This window comes from Protomyctophum bolini, assembly GCF_963924005.1.
Source record: "Protomyctophum bolini genome assembly, chromosome: 5".
Lineage (NCBI taxonomy): Eukaryota > Metazoa > Chordata > Actinopteri > Myctophiformes > Myctophidae > Protomyctophum > Protomyctophum bolini.
The window spans coordinates 15,537,578-15,558,204 of NC_137866.1; the positions used below are offsets into that span (position 1 = coordinate 15,537,578).

The 20,627-nt window shown below is 45.4% G+C and overlaps 2 protein-coding genes across 2 annotated transcripts in view; one reads left to right on the top strand and one right to left on the bottom strand.

Moving 5' to 3' along the window:
* The window catches only part of LOC308314967 (ERC protein 2-like), a gene marked incomplete at both ends in the record, with an annotated part of 254,270 nt that overhangs the window by 138,509 nt on the left and 95,134 nt on the right, over window positions 1-20,627 (bottom strand). Inside the window, one exon of the mRNA XM_080762791.1 lies at window positions 2,234-2,371. Coding sequence (XP_080618917.1) covers window positions 2,234-2,371 — 138 coding nt within the window. The remainder of the gene's footprint in view (window positions 1-2,233; window positions 2,372-20,627) is intronic.
* On the top strand, window positions 12,735-13,598 carry LOC308315951 (acyl-CoA-binding domain-containing protein 6-like; the record flags this gene model as incomplete). The annotated part of the gene is made up of 1 exon (XM_080764227.1): window positions 12,735-13,598. One exon carries the CDS (start codon window positions 12,735-12,737, stop codon window positions 13,596-13,598), a length of 864 nt encoding a protein of 287 aa, XP_080620353.1.

Consider the following 20,627-nt stretch of genomic DNA (forward strand, 5'->3'; position numbering starts at 1 on the left):
AGCGGCAAATGGGAAGAGTGCAAAGCATCCAAAACATGCCCTTTTACACCGGGGACTACAGTAGTTTGCTATCTGAAACGGAGAAGACGAAACTATTTGTGTCAGGTTTTCCTGTCAACCGCCCTCCGCCTCCTCCCAGGCTCCCAGCAGAAAGCAGCATGGAATCCTCCCCCTTTTGAGTAAGGACGCGCTGTGATTGGCCAGTAGCCACTTTGAGTGGCAGTCGGTGGAAAATGCTCTCGCCACAGAATTTACTAGTATTCTGGCCATAATAATCATTCTAGGCGGCCCCGGCTGTTGGTACGCAGAAGCGCTTCCCGGCGCTTGATTGACAGCGCATTTTTTTATTTTGACGACCCATGCGCGGTGGCGCACCACTTATGTGCAGCCCTGGTTATGAACTTCAATAGGCCTTTACCCTCCCCTACGTGGATGGAGCACCTCTGCCTTTCTATTATCCCCATTTCCCCCCTTTTATAGAGTTTCTTTGGTTGGCCTTCCTTTATACCTCCTCTGGTGTGTGACCCAGGAGTTGTCCTAATAAATGACAGGGGTGGGGGGGCCTCTAAGTGACAGTGAGCAGATATAAGCAAACTGTGGAGCAGCTGTGTGTGTTATTTGATACAAAGACATAATTTATAGAGCCTGTCTCTGTGTTGCACCAACAGCCTCCTCTGAGAGTGTACGAATGGAACCAAACAGAGATCGCCATAAAGACCTATCATCTATCTGTCAAGCTTGTGCTCCACTTCCAATGTTGTCAGTTTGTTTATTTGTTTCATCGCTTCCATTTGACTTGTTTTATCCTCCGAGTTCTCTCTCAAGGCATTCTGTCCAGGGGGGCAGTCAGACAGATATTTTGTGAAGCCACTGAGGAAATCGGGATTTCCTGAAAGTTCATATAATGGCCTGTTGTGGCGCTGTCATTGGACCCAGAAAAACCCATAGCCCCATAGAAGTCCATGTATTTGGGCCCAACTTCACCTAGACTGTATTACCTTAATAAACATTGTCATGAATACTTTCTGCTTCCAGTCACTAGTTTAAAGTCTCATTTCTAATATAATATAATATTCTTTTTGGAAAATTATGGTCCCATTTATTTAAAAAAATACCATAAAGTTGCGTATGTTCTGAGGGGCGTGGCTACCGTTACAGTCTATGATCGGGATTCCCCTCCCACTCGAGTTAAAATAAAAACCAACGAAGAAGAAGGGGGGAAGTCCCGCCTCGTTGTCTGGGCCAGCCAATGGCCAGCTGGGCCAAAACGGATCTAGAAAGATGGCGACTTACAATACAAGGACTGACAGGCTTCATTTTACGTTCATGTTAGACCCGGAGAACGCTTTATCCATATTTTTTACAGTCTATGATTCTGACTTGGAAATGTATTTTCTGTTTACTGAAAGAGCTGAGGATTGATGTACGGAAGGAGAGTTCCGCCAATGAGCAGAGTCCTGCACGGGTCCAACTTTCAAAACCCGCACCCGCCCCGCCCATCAATCATCAGTTCCGCAACCCGCCCGTTACCTGTGATTTATATAAAACCCAAAACCAGATCCGCCCCGCCCGTCAACAAATGGACCCGTTACTCGCCACGTTACCCGTTCGTATCACATGCACTGATAGCTATCATTGACTTTAATTCATCCAACACCACATGGTCGTAGTGGGCGGCGGCGGAACGGAAGACATGTATGAGGCTACTGCTGCTTATTATCACAACAAGTTATATCATGATTTTGACCTAAATGGCGTCTATAGGATAGGCGGATAATAAAAATGATTAGCCTGATGACCGTCTTGATTCAAGGCTGTTTCTTAAGTTAAACTTTCAGAGTGATGCATTAGGCCTACCGACGCGTTAAATGCTCGGCCGTGATGTCACTGCTATGCAACAAGGAAGTAGAACACTAATTATGAAGGAATCGGCGGTGATGTGACATCACTGACGACTCCTTGGTCATGTGACGGACTTAACTTGTCTCTGCTGTTGAGAAGCACGCAGCTCAGCTGCTGTTTATAATAATCTGCAGTGCGGGTGTGCACCCGCGTTCCGTTGCGTTCCGGCCGTCCCCGCACCCGTTAACTTATGAAAGTATATTTTTACGCCCGTTTCCACCCATCAAACTCACGGGGTACCCACGGGGTATCCGCGGTATCTGACCTGGTGCATTCCTCCATGAGTTCTACACAACCTCCATCCCTCCCTCCATTCCTCCATGAGTTCTACCTTCTCAGACAGGGCCTCCTCCAGGGTTGCCAAGGCTGTGTCCGTGTTGCTGGAGTCTGTCTGCAGGCCTTTGACCCTCTCCCTCAGGCCGGCCAGCTGCTTGTCTTTGTCCTTCAGCTGCTCCAGCAGGTTCTCTATCTGGATGGAGAGAGAGAGAGAGAGTTTGTATATATTATTACAATTCTCTAAATTCCACACCCACATTTCTTTGTGCGTCGGTTGGCCAAGTCATATGCGGAGTACGCGCAAATGGCGTTTACGGCCCACGTCCGAAACGGTTGAGAAATGACAGAGTTACCGCGTGGGGGTCCCTCTACTGTACCCTCTACTGTACTGTCACTGTACTGTACTGGCACACCTGAAATCATCATATATACAGTTAATATGTGCGTGTGTGTGTGTGTGTGTTAGGTTGCGCACAGGTGGTGAAAAACAACCATGCTATTTTCGTGCTCAGACCCAGGCACCCAGGCAGCCACCCACCCACACACATAGCTCCGTAAGGGAGTGGTTGCACCACTCAAAGATGTACGGTTTGTGAGTGTGTGTCTCACTCAGGTCGCACTGCCACATAGAGACACATGGCATTAGACGTGAGCTGGCCGCAGGCACGCCAGCTTCTAGTAAAGCACAAAGGCCATTCCGCACAACAGAAAACAGCCATTAGCGGTTAGTTCCACAAGCTTTGCGAACATTTTCATGTTGTATGACAAGTCCCAAAACATGGACGGTCTGTTTGAATTTGAAACCGGTTAGGAGTTGGCTCACATATCCAAAAAAGTCAAAAATAGTTAAAACAATCCACCAGAAAAACAGAATAACTAAAGTACAGTCTCAGAGGACCACCCACGCACGCAGGGCTGCACCATCTCCATGAATGTTGCCATTGCCAACTTAATTTCATCTGATTTTAATTTGTATTACATCCAGATTTATCATCATCATTATTATTAATATTATTATTATTATCATTTTGTTATTATAATGGATTGTTATTCAGCACAGAGTTGAGGAACCACACCAACATGTTGATGCTGTATTGTCAATTGATGAAAAAAAAAAAAAAACCTGACAGCGGGACCCTCAATCTGGGTTCCAGAGGGGGTTCTAAATGGACCCTTAAGGTGGTTGCACACCGGCCACGTTTTTCGGAAAACCGATGGAGAAACGCAGATTAAAAATCCGATCCCGTGTGTGGAAACCTTCACGGTTCTATAACTAGGAGAGCATACAGTACAGAGGCGTCCGTTTGGTTCTGTCTGTATGATCTCGCAATTAAAACATCCTGAGAACCAGCGCTCTGGTACATTGAGATCTCTTGGATCTGGAGTTGGATCCATACCGAGAGAGATTTCTCGCTCAGCGGGGGGGACTTTAACAGAGACATGTAAAAGGTTATAAACCATTTCCTGCACTCTATTTCTTTCCTCCTTCGGCCTCTTGGATCGTTCCACGCCGTTGATTAAAAAAAGAACATCTGACAGAAACGCGGCGGTTTGTTTCTATCTAGTTTTAGCTCTTGTACGGAGAGTATAATTCGGCCCGATGAGTTAAGGGACCGTGTCTGTGCGTCTGTGTATCTGTGGCTAACCTCATGTCCCTAAAGCATGAGAGTAATTGCCAGCTGTGCCGTTCAACAGCTTTTATCTGATGAACATCCGAGGGAACAGAACACACGCACGCGCAGTGTCTCACATACACACACACACACACACACACACACACACACACACACACACACACACACACACACACACACACACACACACACACACAATGTGCTCCGAGCTGTACTTAACAAAACACTAGCATATGCAGCTGTGGCATCAGGACACGGTAAAACAGGCAAAACGGCTCTGGAGGGTCCAGGGTTTGACTCGAGGTCCCTTTTAAGCACGGGGAACATTTATTTAGCATTAATTCAAACCGTTGTGTTTCGTCACGATGAGTACATCCCTCCCCCACAGAATGCAAATGATATGCGGTGACAAGTGACTGATAATACAAAAATAAGTAAAAAATGTAAATCACCACAAATCAAAGCATCCACCTTTTATGAATGAGGCATTCACCAAATGATTGCTTTGATGCGAAAAAGATCTGTAGATGCATTTTTTCGGATTCATCACAGTGCCGGTGTGTGTGTGGTTCTCAACCTTTCCTGGACCAGGGCCCATGCACGTCAACATATTTAAAGTCGAGCCGAGCTGACCACTTAACACGGCAGCCTTCCAGCTGTGGTCAGATGGGTGGGCCGTGTGTATTTTCAGAGCATATTTTATTTGAATGATCAATAAATTGATTGTGTTCCGGCTTAGATCAATGGAACTAATGCAGTTCCAATATATTTAAAGGTTTCAATTATCTTCTTTTTTTTAAATCATCATTCAGATATTAATGTTTGGCCAATTATTGGGGGGCCCACTTGCAATATCATTGCGGCCCGCCAGAGGTTGAGAACATGGAGGACATGGAGGAATGGCCTTGCCGTTCATCTGCTGACCCAGTGCTCATCACAGCCACTCAAGCATCAAACAGCCATCATACCACAAAAACACCTGATCTACAAGCTCACTGGTTGTGAGCTTCAAGGTGTGCTGCAGTATTTTCACAGGTTAACAGTCAGTGATGCACGACGTGTGGAACTTAAACACAAGATCAACTGACATCATTCCCCCAACGGAAATGTGCATTCGCCATATTGCCAGTTTGCCACCATAATGTGAGAATGACCTACCAAAACCCATTCAAGAACTCAACTCTGTATACCCAACCTCAAAACTAAACTAAAATAATGACTGACCTGAAAATACAAGTGAGCACTGAGCCTTGTTTTCCACCTTGAACACCTTGGTATAGTTTCATCCTAAGTGTGATAAGGACTAGGGATGCACCGAAAGGGAAATTCTTGGCCGAAACCGAATACCGAATATGGGAAACAGTTGGCCGAAAACCGAATACCGAATAGCCGAATACATCTTTGTTGTAAAGCTACCTGATTATGGCAAAAGACATGATTATGGCAAAACCTAACTTAAATAATAAACACTTATGGGTCCATTGAAAAACATCTAAATAATTGGAGGCTTTGTGATTAATTAATCTCAATTAGTCACATTTGAATCGCATATCAATAGGCCTATTTGACCTGAGCAGTGAGCTTTTTTTTCAACATAAGCATAGGCAATAAAAACAAGTAGTAATAATAATAGTGATAATATTATTTATATAAAGTTGAGTACTTAAAGACACTTTTCAAGGAGAACATGAGAAAACAAATAAAAACAACTTTATTAGAGAAAAACTAAGACTATGGAATAAAATTAATTAAAGTGGAATGAGATAGAAATATTCCAGAGGTGGGTTTGAATTTATAGGTGGTGGCATGTCTTTTTTTGGTGGCATGTCTTTTTCATTGTTAAAGCTCCAAATGATATTCCCATTCGTCTTTGTGTCTGCCCGTGTAAACGCAGCAGCGAGTGTGAGGGGTTGGGGAACGGATGCAAAGTACATAGTGTTAAAACTAACGTTAGCTCCCATGCTAGCTACTAGCTTCCCTTGTCAACAGAACACCACCACAGATCGGGTGGAAGCTGCTAATATCACGTTGCTTGTGCCCGTGGATGGGAAATAAGATTTAGAAGGCTATGGAATCGTGGATGAAAGCACAGATATGTGCAATACATTTGTGTCGGATCTGCTGATCTGCTACTGCCCGTGACTGCTGCTCGTGTGTTGTGTTGCGACTGTCGCTGACGGCTGAATGATGCATAGTTAAAGAGCGTCATAAGCATGCGCCCTTCCTGCGCTGAAAGTAGCAGATCTACATTCCATCTACCCGTCGCAATGCATAGCGCGTTGGGCTTGTACATCTGTGTTTTCCTCGCAGTTTAGTTCGATTCACAACTTTAGGACCACTACTACTATTCGGTGATATTTTTCGGCTTATTGAGCCGAAACCGAATAGGCCGAAAATACATTTTTAGCCATTTTCGGCCGAATATTTTCGGTGGCCGAATTTTCGGTGCATCCCTAATAAGGACCTTAATACTTAATGCACCGTCTACGTCTAGATGCAACCTCTGTGTGTTAAGGATCCTAATGCATACGTGAGCATGTCATTTAGATTGTCTATTTTCGGGAATGTGACAATGTGGTACAGCAAAGCATACATCAGGCCTTAAAACGTTTTTCGTCTTGTTGCGAGAATCTTTGTTCTGAAGTAGACGTACAGTAGGGCTTATGACAGCAAGGCACTAAAAATAGGGACCGCCAGGGTTAATGTGGTTAAAAAGTAACACCTTATTATTCCTTTGAATGTTTCTTTCATTTGTTTCCTTGCTCAAGGCGAGAGAAAGGGCCGGCCGGGTCGGTCGACTCCCTTTTATGCTGGGAGACAGACTCTGGGAAACATGGAGACAGTACGAGCTAGGGGAGGAAGAGGACACATGGCTCCAATCCCGGCCCAGCTGGGCTGCATGGGAGCACATAGGGGCAACCATCACAACGTCCAACAGTATCTCTAGATGGATTTGTTGCAGGGCTAAAGTTCCATTATTATTAGCAGCCACAACAACACCTGAGCATCCTCGTGTTGGGTCCATGTCTCACATGCTACCGCCAAGTTTGACTGAACAGTTTACCCTATAGTGATGCACCTGCATGGCGGTTCTAATCACATCAGCCTCCATTCTGGGTGAACATAAGACGTTGTGAGCTTGTAGATACAGTAGGTTGTTGTTGCGTTAAAAAAGTAGGGGTCAAGGATATACAGTATAATACCCCGGTCAAGGTTTAAGTGGTTAAATATGTGAATGTGAAAACCCACACTTTGATGGCCATTGTCCTTGGCTGTCCTTGGCTGTGTTTATGGCAAAACGTCCATCTTGACGTCATAAAGTATGACATCACTGGCCTACTCCGGGGGCTAAGTTGTGAACTGTGTACACCTTTCTTCTGTAATGTTAATTGTAAATATACAGCAGAAAACACACTGCCTCATTATCAGTTCCCATTGCATCTTCCCAGCTAAGTCCTGCCAGCCAACAGCAAGAACCTTGGTGTTGTCCTGGACAGTCAGCTCTCATTCAAAGCACACATTACAGCGGCCACCAGTCTATCCTGTAAGTTTACACTCTATAACAGTTGATGAATCAGACCCTTCCTCACCCAGGAGTCAGCCCAGCTCCTTATCCAGACATCAGTCTTATCAAAAATGGATGCGCACTTAAGCCTCTTCAATTGATCCAAAATGCTGCAGCTCGCCTGGTCTTCAACCAGCCAACATTCTCACTTCTCCCCCTTCTCCGCTTCCTCCATTGGCTCCCGCTCGCACAGAGTACAACACTCTGATGCTAGCCTTCAAAGCAACCAAAGTATGGCACCCCCATATCATGCAAGTCTGATCAGACCCTACAAACCCTCCCACGCTCCACACGTCCTAAACTCTTCTCCCTTCTGGCTCCAAAACTATGGAATGCACTTCTAATTGCAATCTGAACTGCAGACTCACTCCCAATCTTCTGCCGCAGTCTGAAAACCCACCTCTTCAGCCCATAGCACATCGTATGCATAGGCTCAATTTATGTAACTTGGATAACATTGTATGTAGACATAGCACTCTATAGTATATACGTGTAACCTGGCAAATAGGGCACAGGACACAGACATATATTGGGGTTCTGTATTTCCCAAGAAGTTGGTGTTGGTGTATCTTATTGGTATAAAGAATACCACAGTTTGGCAAATATGGCATGCAAGCCTGTAACATAAAATAAATCTAAACTAAATACGGTAGTGGCACTATCTACATAAAACAAAGAGGAAAGATACCACAATGAAATGAGATATTCCATTTCAATGAAACAAACGACAAAAATGACATTAATTGTGAGTTAAACCTAAAACTCACCACAAACAGTGTATGAGGAATGGCCAACTCACACACTGAGCAAACACTGGTCTCCCAAGATTCACCCTTTTCCACTGAGAAACACATTACATTCACAACATTATAGTAACCTATAAAGAGATCAACCTTACAATTTACTTAATGTAGAATTAGAAATAAAAATACAAAGAAGCAGTACTTACAGTACAAAGACACAAAAACTCATATCAACCAAGTTGATAATAGCTAGTTCAGCTTTCACCTCTTGTTTACAATCTGCAACCATCAACAACGTGTATTCTTAATCATCTGGAAATACACTCATACTATACTGCATCAAGAATGTGTTTACATTTGTATCTGAAAATATACAATGCAAGTATTGCATTTTTACCAGCAAGATCTTCTCAAAGAATCCCCACAAATACAGGTTGCTTCTTATTATTCAAGACGTTTTTCAGTGTAACCCTTGACCCCCAGAACATGGCACTCTTAAAGTGACAGTGTCCCTGGTGGATTTACATAGAACTACAGGCATATATGCCACTGGGCTACATTCGCATAGTTTCATTATGGTTATAGTGTTAGGTGCTTAGCTTACGTATGATTCATGATTACCATTTTTATTTGATGTATTACCATGTTTTTTGTTCTTGCTTACTGTAAATCGCTCTGGATTAACAGCGTCTGCTAAATACCTAAATTGTAAATTGTAATCATCAGCTTGCGTGGGTGTTGCTGGTGTTATACCCTCTGGTCTGGAAGTTTCAAATGGAGGTGCTTTGGGAGGGTTCCACAGGGTCCCCAGCAAAATGTGTAAATACAGCATGGCATCACAATCATTTAACCACTTTATCCATTTTTATGTTGGCTATACAAAAGAAGCAGAACTACAATTTCTATTTGGGGGTCCTTAATAATATGTTTGAGAACCTACAGCTCTAGTTGTAGTGAAATGGAACTGAGTCCCAGGCTCACAGCTGTACTCGGGACTACTTTTTCCGTCGACACACCAGATCTACAAGCTCAAAATGTGTCGCGACAACAGCAAATGCCTTCCCCAGAAGGGTTCAAGTGGTTAATAACCGTGATGACTTTTTCACTTTCATCCACATACCATTACTTTTATTTTTTCCACTAACCAACTCCAACCTCATCCAATGTCGTCTCCTGCGTGCTGACACAAGGCTCCATTCACTGCGCTGCAAAGTATTACTACCACATTTCATCCCCAGCTGTCCGTTTTGGGGTTTTTTTCCCTGAGAATTCTGAGGGCTTGTATTGTACCAAAAAGAGGAGAGAAAACAAAGTACAAGCACTCTAGAAGGAGGATTCATTACTTAATGAACATGAGAATTCAATAAGAAAAAAGAAGAAAACCGCTCTGGGCCATCGAAAGACCACAATTTAACTGAAATGGTGCCATTTCGGTTAAGAATGTCCAAGAGGCAAGAGTCAAGCCCTGCATTCCAGTCATGGGTACATGAACAGATAATGTCCAAAAAGAATCCCTCCCACCGCTATTTTACAAATGAATCCAATTAGTCCCCTGTGTTCTCGGCCTCTCCCCCCGGAGGATGCAGGGAAACGGCCATGTTGGTTTTATCTGTACAGGCAGGGGAAAGTGGTGAGAAGGTTGGGGGGGGGGAGCAAAGCTAGCCACAAACCCGTGGGTAAATCTTGATAGGTTAATGACAGCGATTACGCCACCAGGCCGATCGAGCTCTCTGGTTGGACGATACCGCAGAGCGATAGGGAAGTAGTGGAGCCATCCCCCGAGGGGATGATGGGAAAGCTTCACCGCCGCCCAACACTTCAGAGCCTTTTCCCAGTAACCTACTAGATATGAGAATGTATGATTATGGCGGGGCACTGCACCGTACGTGTACTGTACACATCAGTGGTAACTTTTTCGTGCCCAGTGTTGTAGTATACAACATGCTGTGTACTCATACAAGGTACTTGTACGTGAATATGCAATGTACTTATATGTATTGTGCACTGCCTGAACTGTAAGATACTTTAAGAGTGAAGACAGTTAGAGCACGCAGCAAGGTCAGCGTGCGGCAGGCAGTGAGTGTGATGTCTAGTCAGTGACGTCATTAGGACACGAGACTTGGTCACATTAAAACGTACAAGTACCTTGTATGAGTACACAGCATGTTGTATACTACAACACCCAGGACGCCCAAATTGATATATCTCTGATGTCAGCGATAAACCCATCTAAATTGAAAATGTGAATTTTTCAGGAAATGAAGAAAACCATATATTTTTTAAAAACAATGCAATACTGCCTCATCAAATGGTATTGTGACTTTATATATTGTCAATTACTTGCATGAGAGTGGGAGAGGAGGTGGAGGTCCAATTTAAGTGCTTTTTGTTAAATGTTGGTTCAATACTGTTTTAACCAACACACAGATGTAAAGGGTGTTCATGTAAAGGGCTTTGAAATCTAACATTATAAAACATTGATTTAGGTGGTTTCCTCCCGACAGTATATGGTCTACTAAGTAGACCATATACTGTCGGGAGGAAAGCTGCATCCAAGTAGACTCTACTTGGATGCAGACCACCCCGAAATGTTCAAACATTTAAAAAAAAATAGATCTAGAGAGTTAAGAGAGACTCCAGGAGGACAACTCCTCTTATTTCTGATTTATATTAATGATTTGGCCGCAGCTTTGTCCTTCTTGTTTCCTGTACTTTTTGCAGATGATACTAATTTATTTATTTCACATACTGATTTCTCAGCTCTAATGGCAAAGGCTAATCACGATCTTGAAAATATTTCAAAATGGTTTAAATTAAACAAATTATCTCTGAACATAAAAAAATCCAATTTTATTATATTTACATCAAAAAATAAAAAGTATTCTAATTCTAACACCTGTCTGTCTATAGGAGATGATCCAATTTCTCAGGTTACATCAACAACCTTCCTTGGTGTAATCATCCATGAAAGACTAAGCTGGACAAACCACATTAGCCATGTCTGTAAGAAAATATCAAAATCCATTGGCATTATTGGCAAATTCCGTAGTCTGGTTAATCAAAACTGTCTCCCAACTCTTTATTATAGCTTAATTTATCCATATCTTATATATTGCAATATCATTTGGGGAGCTACTTATAATACACATCTTCACAAACTCCACATTTTGCAAAAAAGATTCTGCAGGATTGCCACATACAGTGATTGGTCTGCTCATTCTGCCCCTCTTTTTAAACAACTCAATATTTTACCAATCTTTAATTTAAATACATACCAAACCTGCAACTTTATTTTCAAAGTATTGTTCCAGCCAGTTTCATTTCCTTTGCCATGTAAAGACTTTTTTCAGTTCAACAGTGATGTGCACCACTTCAATACGAGACAGTCAAATCATTTACATCTCCCAAAGTTCCGTACTGCTCTGTGTCAGTTCTCCATCAGATACAGGGGGGCCCAGCTATGGAACACCTATACAGCAATCTCATCAAATTCTACTTCATTAAAAAATTTCAAACATAAGTTTAGGACCCACTTAATTGACCAGATCACCTAATTATAATTATATGTTCACTATGCTGTTTTTTATACTGTGCTGAATAAATAAATACAAATATAAATACAAAATACAAAGAGATGAAGTGAGTAAAGCTTTCAGCTGATGTCCAGAGCTCATCGTTACACAGTGGTGAAGATTGAAGTCCCAGATCCACATGGAGCCATGCTAGAACATCATGATGTCCCAGATCCACATGGAGCCATGCTAGAACATCATGGCCTCCAGTGTGGATCTCAGACGTCATGTGACACAGCGCCTGACGTCAGTTGCCTATGACAATATGACATAATATGACATGTCGGGCGGAAACCTCTTATCTCCATACTGTAACTTTTTTTGTTTCTTCACACTTCTGTGAAGTGAGGGGCGCTCTTATCATCATACATCACTTTCCATGCCCAGCCAATCAAATCATCACTATGGGGTACACAAACACACACAGCTGGGCATAGGAGGGGCCCCTCAAAAAGTAGCTGATCCGCAAGCTCGAAACGTGGCACGAAGTGATGCGTTTTGAGCTTGTATATCTGCTACTAATTTGAATCCTGCAAAGTAACAGTTTTGGACATAAGGTTTCCACCCGTCAGAGACCATATATGACACATGATTCCAAACGTGGGTGAGGTTTTAGACATTCTGCCCCATCAGAGCTCCGTTGACTCCATTATAAAATGTACACATTTTGAAAACCTATAAAACATTATGTGGAAAAAAGAATGCAGGGAGGTACAGCACTAAGTTGGCCCACTGCCTGGCCGTGGTTGGCAGGGATCTGTCCAGCCAACCACAGCATGACCCTCTTCAACTGAAATTCACAGTTAAAAATACCCATATATGTCTTCGGTGTATTCCTGCAGAGACATTCAGAAAGTGTGCTTGTGACGTCAAACTCGCCACTTTGCGTCATCAGGGTGTACGTGAGCCATGCATTATGGCGTCACGGGCGTACCTTGTATATCGGGGCATATATATAAACAAGAACCCTCCATTACGCTAGTCCAGTAAACGGATCAGATTGCAGCTATTAGCTGTCGGTACGGTTGTTGTCAACCGAAGAATGTTACCTCGCTCTCCACCGTCCTCCCCGGGTTCAGCCCCGGGCCAGAGTACTGATCCAGCCCGGCCCGACACAGGAGAGCCGCTCGGAGGAGCACGTTGGGAGGACCTGGGGTCCCGCTGGGAGGAAGGGGACGAACAGGAGCAGGAGTTTGAGGCCGTGGCGGACCGACTTTGCGAGCTGGTTCAAAGCGCTAGCAGAGACCAGTTATTATACCTGTACGCTCGCTACAAACAGGTCAAAGTGGGGAGGTGCGACACCCTCCCGCCTGGCTTCCTGGACTCCGAAGGACAGAGGAAATGGCAGGCCTGGAAGCAGCTGGGAGACATGGGTGCGCGGCAGGCCATGCAGGAGTACGTCTCCTGTATCGACACGTTAGATCCCGAAGGCGGGATCCTTGAGGAGGAGAGACGGGGAGCGGGGAAGATAAGCGGCTTCGGAGGACCGGTGGTCAGCCGTCTGTACCGGGAAGAGACCATCCGCGAAGAGGATAAGAACATCTTCGACTACTGCAGAGAGAACGACGTCGACCGCGTCGGCGAGGCCATCGGTTCCCGGGAAGTGGACATCGACGCTAGAGACGAGGAGGGCCGTGCTCTCCTGCACTGGGCGTGTGACAGAGGACACGAGGAGCTGGTGTCTCTGCTGCTGCGGCACAACGCCGACGTGAACGGTCGGGACGGCGAGGGCCAGACGGCGCTGCATTACGCGTCGGCGTGCGAATTCGAGGACATCGTGGGGCTCTTGCTGGACGTGGGAGCCGACCCGACCATCAGAGATCTGGACGGCTCCCTCCCTGAGGAGGTCACCGAGTCCAGCGCCATCACCTCTATGCTGCGCCGGAACACCGCTCCCACGGGTTAGGAGGGTCCACATGCCCACAGTCTGCCCCCAGTCCCACCTAGGCACCCTCCACATGCACACAGTCTTCCCCCAGTCCCACCTAGGCACCCTCCACATGCACACAGTCTGCCCCCAGTCCCACCTAGGCACCCTCCACATGCACACAGTCTTCCCCCAGTCCCACCTAAGCACCCTCAACATGCACACAGTCTGCCCCCAGTCCCACCTAGGCAACCTCCACATGCACACAGTCTTCCCCCAGTCCCACCTAAGCACCCTCCACATGCACACAGTCTGCCCCCAGTCCCACCTAGGCACCCTCCACATGCACACAGTCTTCCCCCAGTCCCACCCATGAGTCCTATATCCCAGGGGCCAAGGACCATATAGTTATATACCGTATAAACGAGAGGGCGGACTGCACCAGTTGCAATGTGTTAAACCCCAGCTGCGCACGCTTTTGCTCGTGCATGTACTTTACCCGCCTGCAGTTCCAGCTTTGGCCAGTAGGTTAGGGCATCTTCACCGTTTCCCAGACGCCCATGGGGCTCCTACCAAGGACCACTTAGCCGAGAGAGAAGCAGGGACGCCCACTACATAGTGTGTAGAATTGTGTTGCAGGTTAAACTTTTTCATAGATTTCATAAATGGGTTCATAGACTTGTTTGACTGTCATCAGTGTATGTTGGATTCACGTTAATGTTTTATGACATTTAACCACTTAAACTGGCAATACTTAAAGTAAGTAAACTTGACCTTTCACTCTGTACTTGTTCTGAGGTTTTCACCTCTACACCAAACCTCTTTGCCCAAAAATAGCCAATCTACAAGCTCACAGCGCCCTGCACTCAGAGGCGTTGTGAGCTTGTAGATCTGCTATTTTGTGGGCTTCTTAGAACACATATCCTATATCAGACAAAGATTTGGTGGCCCCCTGTAGTCACTCTGAGGACCCAAGTAAGATTAGCTGTTGTAAACAGTAAGCTAATAAATAAATCAAATCAAGTATGGGACCCCCTGTTGAAGACCCCTGCTATAGCCAACCACCAGAACACTCAAGTCTCTTAGGCCCAATACTGGCTATACCTGAGTTCTATGTGTTTAAGTTTTAGAGAGCTCCATTTAAAAATGCATTAAGTGCATGTGATTTTAACTCTTATTATTATTGTATTGTTAGTATTCACCGCTTATTTTGGTCAATTGGTTTGTTGGTATATAAAACACACTTGTGTGAAGTGAGGGGTGCATTTTTCCCTCTGTTTCATTCCTTCATGCACCATGGCTTGTTTCTTGTACGATACATAATTTGTCACAAGATGTATTTATATTGGCCACATTTTGTCTTCAATGTTTGCGTTTACACACTTTTGTCTTCAATGTTTGTTTACACAGACCCTCAAATCTGGACAAAATAGGAGGGGCTAGCGCCCCTCGAAAATTAATCAATATAGAATAATAGCTACGTACTGTACATGATCTCAAATCAGAACGATTACTCTGTAATTTAACGGATGGGTCAGAAGGTCTCTCAGAGTGAAATGAACACACAGTCACAGTGGTGCCACATCAGCTACTGACCGCGGTGGCCATCATGGTGCACAGCTCTGGCAGGGTACGACACCTCAGCGCACTTATCACCGCGGGGGAGTAAACACACACACACAGGGACAAACACAAACAAACCGCCGATTCTGCCCTCTGGTTGTGATGGCTCAGAGAAAAATAACTCTCCTCCTCTCGTCCACCCTTCCTGTGCGTGCGAACGCACGCACGAGCATGCACACGTCAGTACCCTGGCTCTCTCTCCCCGTGGGCACCACAGAGCCCCTATTTCAGGTCAAATGGAGCCTATCGCCCCTGGTCTTAGATAAATGATTACATTCTTCCCCGGACTTCGTTTGCTTTGGCCCGGACGCGCAAAATAACAAGCCCTCGACGAAACGTTTAGCCCCGCCGTGCGGTCCTCCGTGAAATCGTGCGGAAAAAAACCCCGTTAAGCATGACTTGAACCTTGAACCCCGGGTCCGGACGAGAGGGGCTTCAACATGAATCGGCGGATATGGGAGAGAGAGGGCGAGGAACTCGCTGCCAGGAATCTGCATGCTCAAAGCACACTACTACGACTACGCTCCGAAGAAGATGAAATGCCTTTTTGTAGAGGCAGGCAAGAGCTGCCGGATGGAATCCGGGTGTTAATAGGCTCTGCGCATAACCAAAGATTAATTTACCGAGATACGCCACACGGATCAGGCAGCAAGTTTTCGTCTCTGGATATGGAGCCAATAAGGAAGTGATTCAAACTGCTGTTGCCATGCATGTCCTAGAAGGTGGCGCTGTTTCCCCTCCCGCTGGTTGCCGAATCCATTTCATGCCATTAAACGTTTATTTGACCTGACTTCACAGTGTGAATTAAGGTCAAATGAGTCGCTTCACACCGTCTTTCGAGCAGATGTGCTGCTTTTGCTATTTTTTGATGGGCCCCTCCAACGTCTGGCTTTGGGAATGTAGCATGCATGTAGCAGCCATGTCTATGGACTCTTGTTTAGAGCACTGTGACCCATTTAGGACTGAGGCCCATTCTAAAACAGTGAGTCAGTGGTCCTCAAACTATTTCATGTCAAGGACCCCCAAAAATATATGTAATTTGCCGCCGACCCCCATCTGAAAATACGTTGTACCAGAGACCCCCCAGAAGCAAAGATTTGAGTTAAAAACATTCGGTCTAAAATAATATATTCAAAGATTTGCGCCACATTTTCAAGATTTTTCAAAAATAGCAGATCTACACGCTCATAGCACGGCACTCAGTGCCGCGCTATGAGCGTGTAGATGCTATTTTTCAAGCTAAAGTATAACTTCACACCAAAAGAGGTCCCTGTCCTGAATGGGTTATGCAACAAAGCCCATATGTAACTGAACCCACTAACAGATACATTTGCACATTACAAATGGATATACATTGATACTGAGGATGGGATACTGAGGATGGCTTTGGTCTGTTATGACCAGAACACAAGTTGTTGCTTTTATCTGTCGGTACAGCAAGCACGCAACCTCAATCTGTACTCTTGCACACACGCGAGCGTGCACGCACACACCATTATCACCAAGCCATTGGGCATATGTCATTGATTCCTTTAAAGATCCCCCCTCTAGCGGACCACCTAGGATAGCCAGCCAGATTGAAGCCTTTGGCCAGGCAATGTGGTGTATGTATGTGTGTGTGTGTGTGTGTGTGTGTGTGTGTGTGTGTGTGTGTGTGTGTGTGTGTGTGTGTGTGTGTGTGTGTGTGTGTGTGTGTGTGTGTGTGTGTGTCCTGTTCAAACACCATGACGTCTGTCTAAGTCATCTCCCACACACACTTGCCTCACCGCATTCTACAGCCATGCATGCTGTTTTGACTGCGATAGCTTTATCGACACACTGATAGGACAACAGCAGCAGGTCCTCTTTTTAATTGATGATGCACAGTTTGGCCTCCGCTGACCTTCTCCAGCTCCCATACGCCGTAAACACTGGTGGGGAAAAGTACTCAAAATGCTTTACTGAAGTAAAATTATCAATAGGATACTGCTACTGGAATTCAAAATGCACTTGAGTAAAAGTACAAAAGTATTGGCATGAAAATGTAGTTGAGGTATAGGCTACCAAAAGTAAAAGTACTCATTATGCATTTAAAGTTTTCACATGTCTTTTATAAGTCTTTTGAAAATAACAGATCTACAAACTTGCGATGCATTGTGAGATCAGCTAATGGCCAAAATGTTTATAGGGCTGAAGTGGTTAATGTATGTTTTGTAATAATAAAAATCTATAAAGTAACTAAAGTTTTCAAATAAATGTAGTGTAGTGTAAAAGTACAATATTTGACGTGGAGTAGAAGTAAAAGTATTGTAAATACTCCTGGAAGTACTGGAATTACACTGGAAGTACACTACTTGAGTAAATGTACATGGCTACTTAGTACTTAACACCACTGAATATCCTCCCATACATACACCATGAAATCTCTGAGTGTACACAGACAGACGGCTCCATTTGGGGCCATTTGTTCACTCTAAGGCCCTTTTTTTCCCACCAACAGGTTCTAGAACTGGTTCCGTTCATCCTTGAAACCTTGGTGCTTTCACAGAACCGGCCGTGAACCGACTTAAATTGGCGTTAAATTTGTTGTCTGTTGGTTGTGTATTATGTACTGTACTTGTACTGTAAATGTGGTGGTGTTAAGGGCTTGTATTTTCAAGTATTTGTATGGGCCTCGACCTGAAAAGTTACTAGAGTATCTGCACACTGGTTGTGGTGGGCCAGTCTGGGCCAAATTCCGCGAAAATGTCCGGGCCGAATTTTTGTCTCAGTCCAGGCCTGTGTATAGGGCCCATTATTTGGGTCTATTTGTACCCTCTCAGAGTGTCCCTTCGCCGCAGAGAGTCGCCTAGTTGTTGCGTTGTGGTTTTTCAGCCCGTTCAGTTCAGTTCAGATCATGATTAAGGCGAGCTGACTTCTAATGTAATGGGAGAGCAGTTAGTGAAAGCAGCGTGAGGAGCTCCACAGCTCCCCTGGCTACAAACCTTCTTCATCTAAAAGCGGCACCGTTCCGGAGCAAGAACCACAAAAACCTCCGGCCCGACCCGTCTGTGTTCCATCCAAACTAGAAGAAGTGGAACCGTCTCATGTGTGTTCCTCCTCCTCCTCCATGAAGGAATGGTAACACAGAGAGACCAGGCTTTACAGAGAGCGTGACCACCATAAAAAATGTGATCATTTGTCTTTTTAAAACTCTTTTGGACCAATAAAAATACCAAAACAATAATTGGCGGGGCCGCTCCTTTCTCTCTCTCTCTCTCTCTCTAGCTCTATTTCGGAAAAGGCAAATTCATTTCTCTGGTGCTTGTCATCGCCTCTGAATATATGACGGAGACGGTCGTAAAACCCGGGGACCTTATGTGAGTGTGCAAACACACCCCACGTGCACGTGCGCACACACGCACGCATTCACGCACACATGCACGCACCCATGCACAGACGCACGCACGCAAGCAAACACATCAACAGACCTGTGCATGTGTGTACGTCCGTTCGCTTGTACAACAACCACAAAGTGAACAATATGCACAGTAACATTGCGTCCTTCTTTTCCCCGGGAGAGAAATCTAGGTCACACTGACTCAAACACAGCCGTTATGAGAAAAAATAGACTTTTTTTTTTCATATTGGAAAGATCATTCCTGCTACTTCATCTGCAGCCACAATCGCATACCGTGATCCGAGCACAGCACGGAACGCGCTCCACTTGAACCTTTCAAACGCGGCACGTGTGTGTGTGTGTGTGTGTGTGTGTGTGTGTGCGTGTGGTGCACATTCAAACATCTACACCTGCATGCTGTTCCCCTTTCCTGCCATAACAGCATGTTGACTGCCAAGTTAATAAAGGACTTCCTCCAGCAAACCATGCACTCAGATGTGGCTCTTCAAAGAGAAACACAGTTTGGCCCATAAATAAAGCCTCGGAGAAGACAGTGACCTTTTTTAACAAGATGACAGTGTGGGCCTGCACTTCATTCAACCTGCCTTCTCCTTCTGACTCCTGTCTCTCTCTCTCTCTCTCTCTCTCTCTCTCTCTCTCTCTCTCTCTCTCTGTAAAGCATAGAAAGATGTCATCAGTGAACAGACCCAATGTAGCAGCAGCGATGCTGTGTACGCTGTCGCCCTCCTGTGGTATGTTCCTGCCACTGCAATTGGAAGCAAGTCATTGTCGAGCATGGCCTAAAATTAAACCCACGATCATCTCTTGGATCATTTCGACAGCTCCAGCAGAGTCTGTGTCTCTTGTCAGGGTGAATTACTCATGGTCACGCAGGACACGCACGCACGAACGCAGGCACGCACGCACGCACGCAGGCACGCACGCACGCACCAGTCTCTGCAGTCCTCTGGCTACGGGTACGAAGGGGACACGTACTGTAGGCCCGACGGCGAGACCTTAAAAAGTTGGAAAATGACACCTCTCTCCTTCCCCTCGGCCGACCTCTTACATCCTGATGTCATGCTCTCTCCTCGTTCGCCCGAGGACTCATTAGTCATGTGTTATCGGGCGGAACGACGGACGGACGGCGCGCGGTGACTTCATAAGACGAGTGGTGCCCGAGAGACGCAGGCGGAGGACAGGTCAACATGATGATGATGCTGCAGGCGGGGGGGGAGGGGGACAGGTCAACATCATGATGATGCTGCAGGCGGGGGGGGAGGGGGACAGGTCAACAGGATGATGATGCTGCAGGCGTGGGGGGGAGGGGGACAGGTCAACATGATGATGATGCTGCAGGCGGGGGGGGAGGGGGCTGCTCAGGGTTCTGAACTCATCGTCCCGAACTTTTCAAGTGGAGATTACGCCGAGCTCTACGGCAGCCATCGGTCCATCAGTGTCGCGTCATCGTCAACGCAGGCCGCAAGGAATGTTCCCTTTTACACATTGACACGACATTTTAAGCACTTAAACCCTATAATATACTCTTGGTTGACTGACCGGGTATCTGATGATGATACACACGAGAAGAAGCTGACCGGGGTCCCCAAAGACTCTGTGTTTGGTCTGTTCCCTGAAAATAGCCATTCTGCAAGCATTGTGAGCTTGTAGAATGGCTATTTTCACAGAACCTTCGCCCCTCAGAATATGGACACTACGGAGCGTATCAGAAACCCCAGCATCAGTATATTCATGGAGAAAATGTTTGCAGAAAATAGGCCCAATAGATCTACTGGATCTCTTCTGCACTAGTCCCTCCCTGACATTTTACTCTAGTTTTAGTTTGTTGACGAAATTGTCAATATATTTAGTCATAGTATTAGTTATGATAGCTTATTTTTCATTACATTTTTATTCCGTCTTCCTCAGTGAATAAAGGTAGTCGACGAACATTTTTTGTCATGGTTTTAGTCGAGGGAATGAACCCTGCGTGGTAGTAAATGGAACCTGTTGGTGGAAAACAGAAAGCAGAAAGGACCTCCAGGATGGAAGTGAATGAGACAGAATTTAACACGGGCTTCATCTCG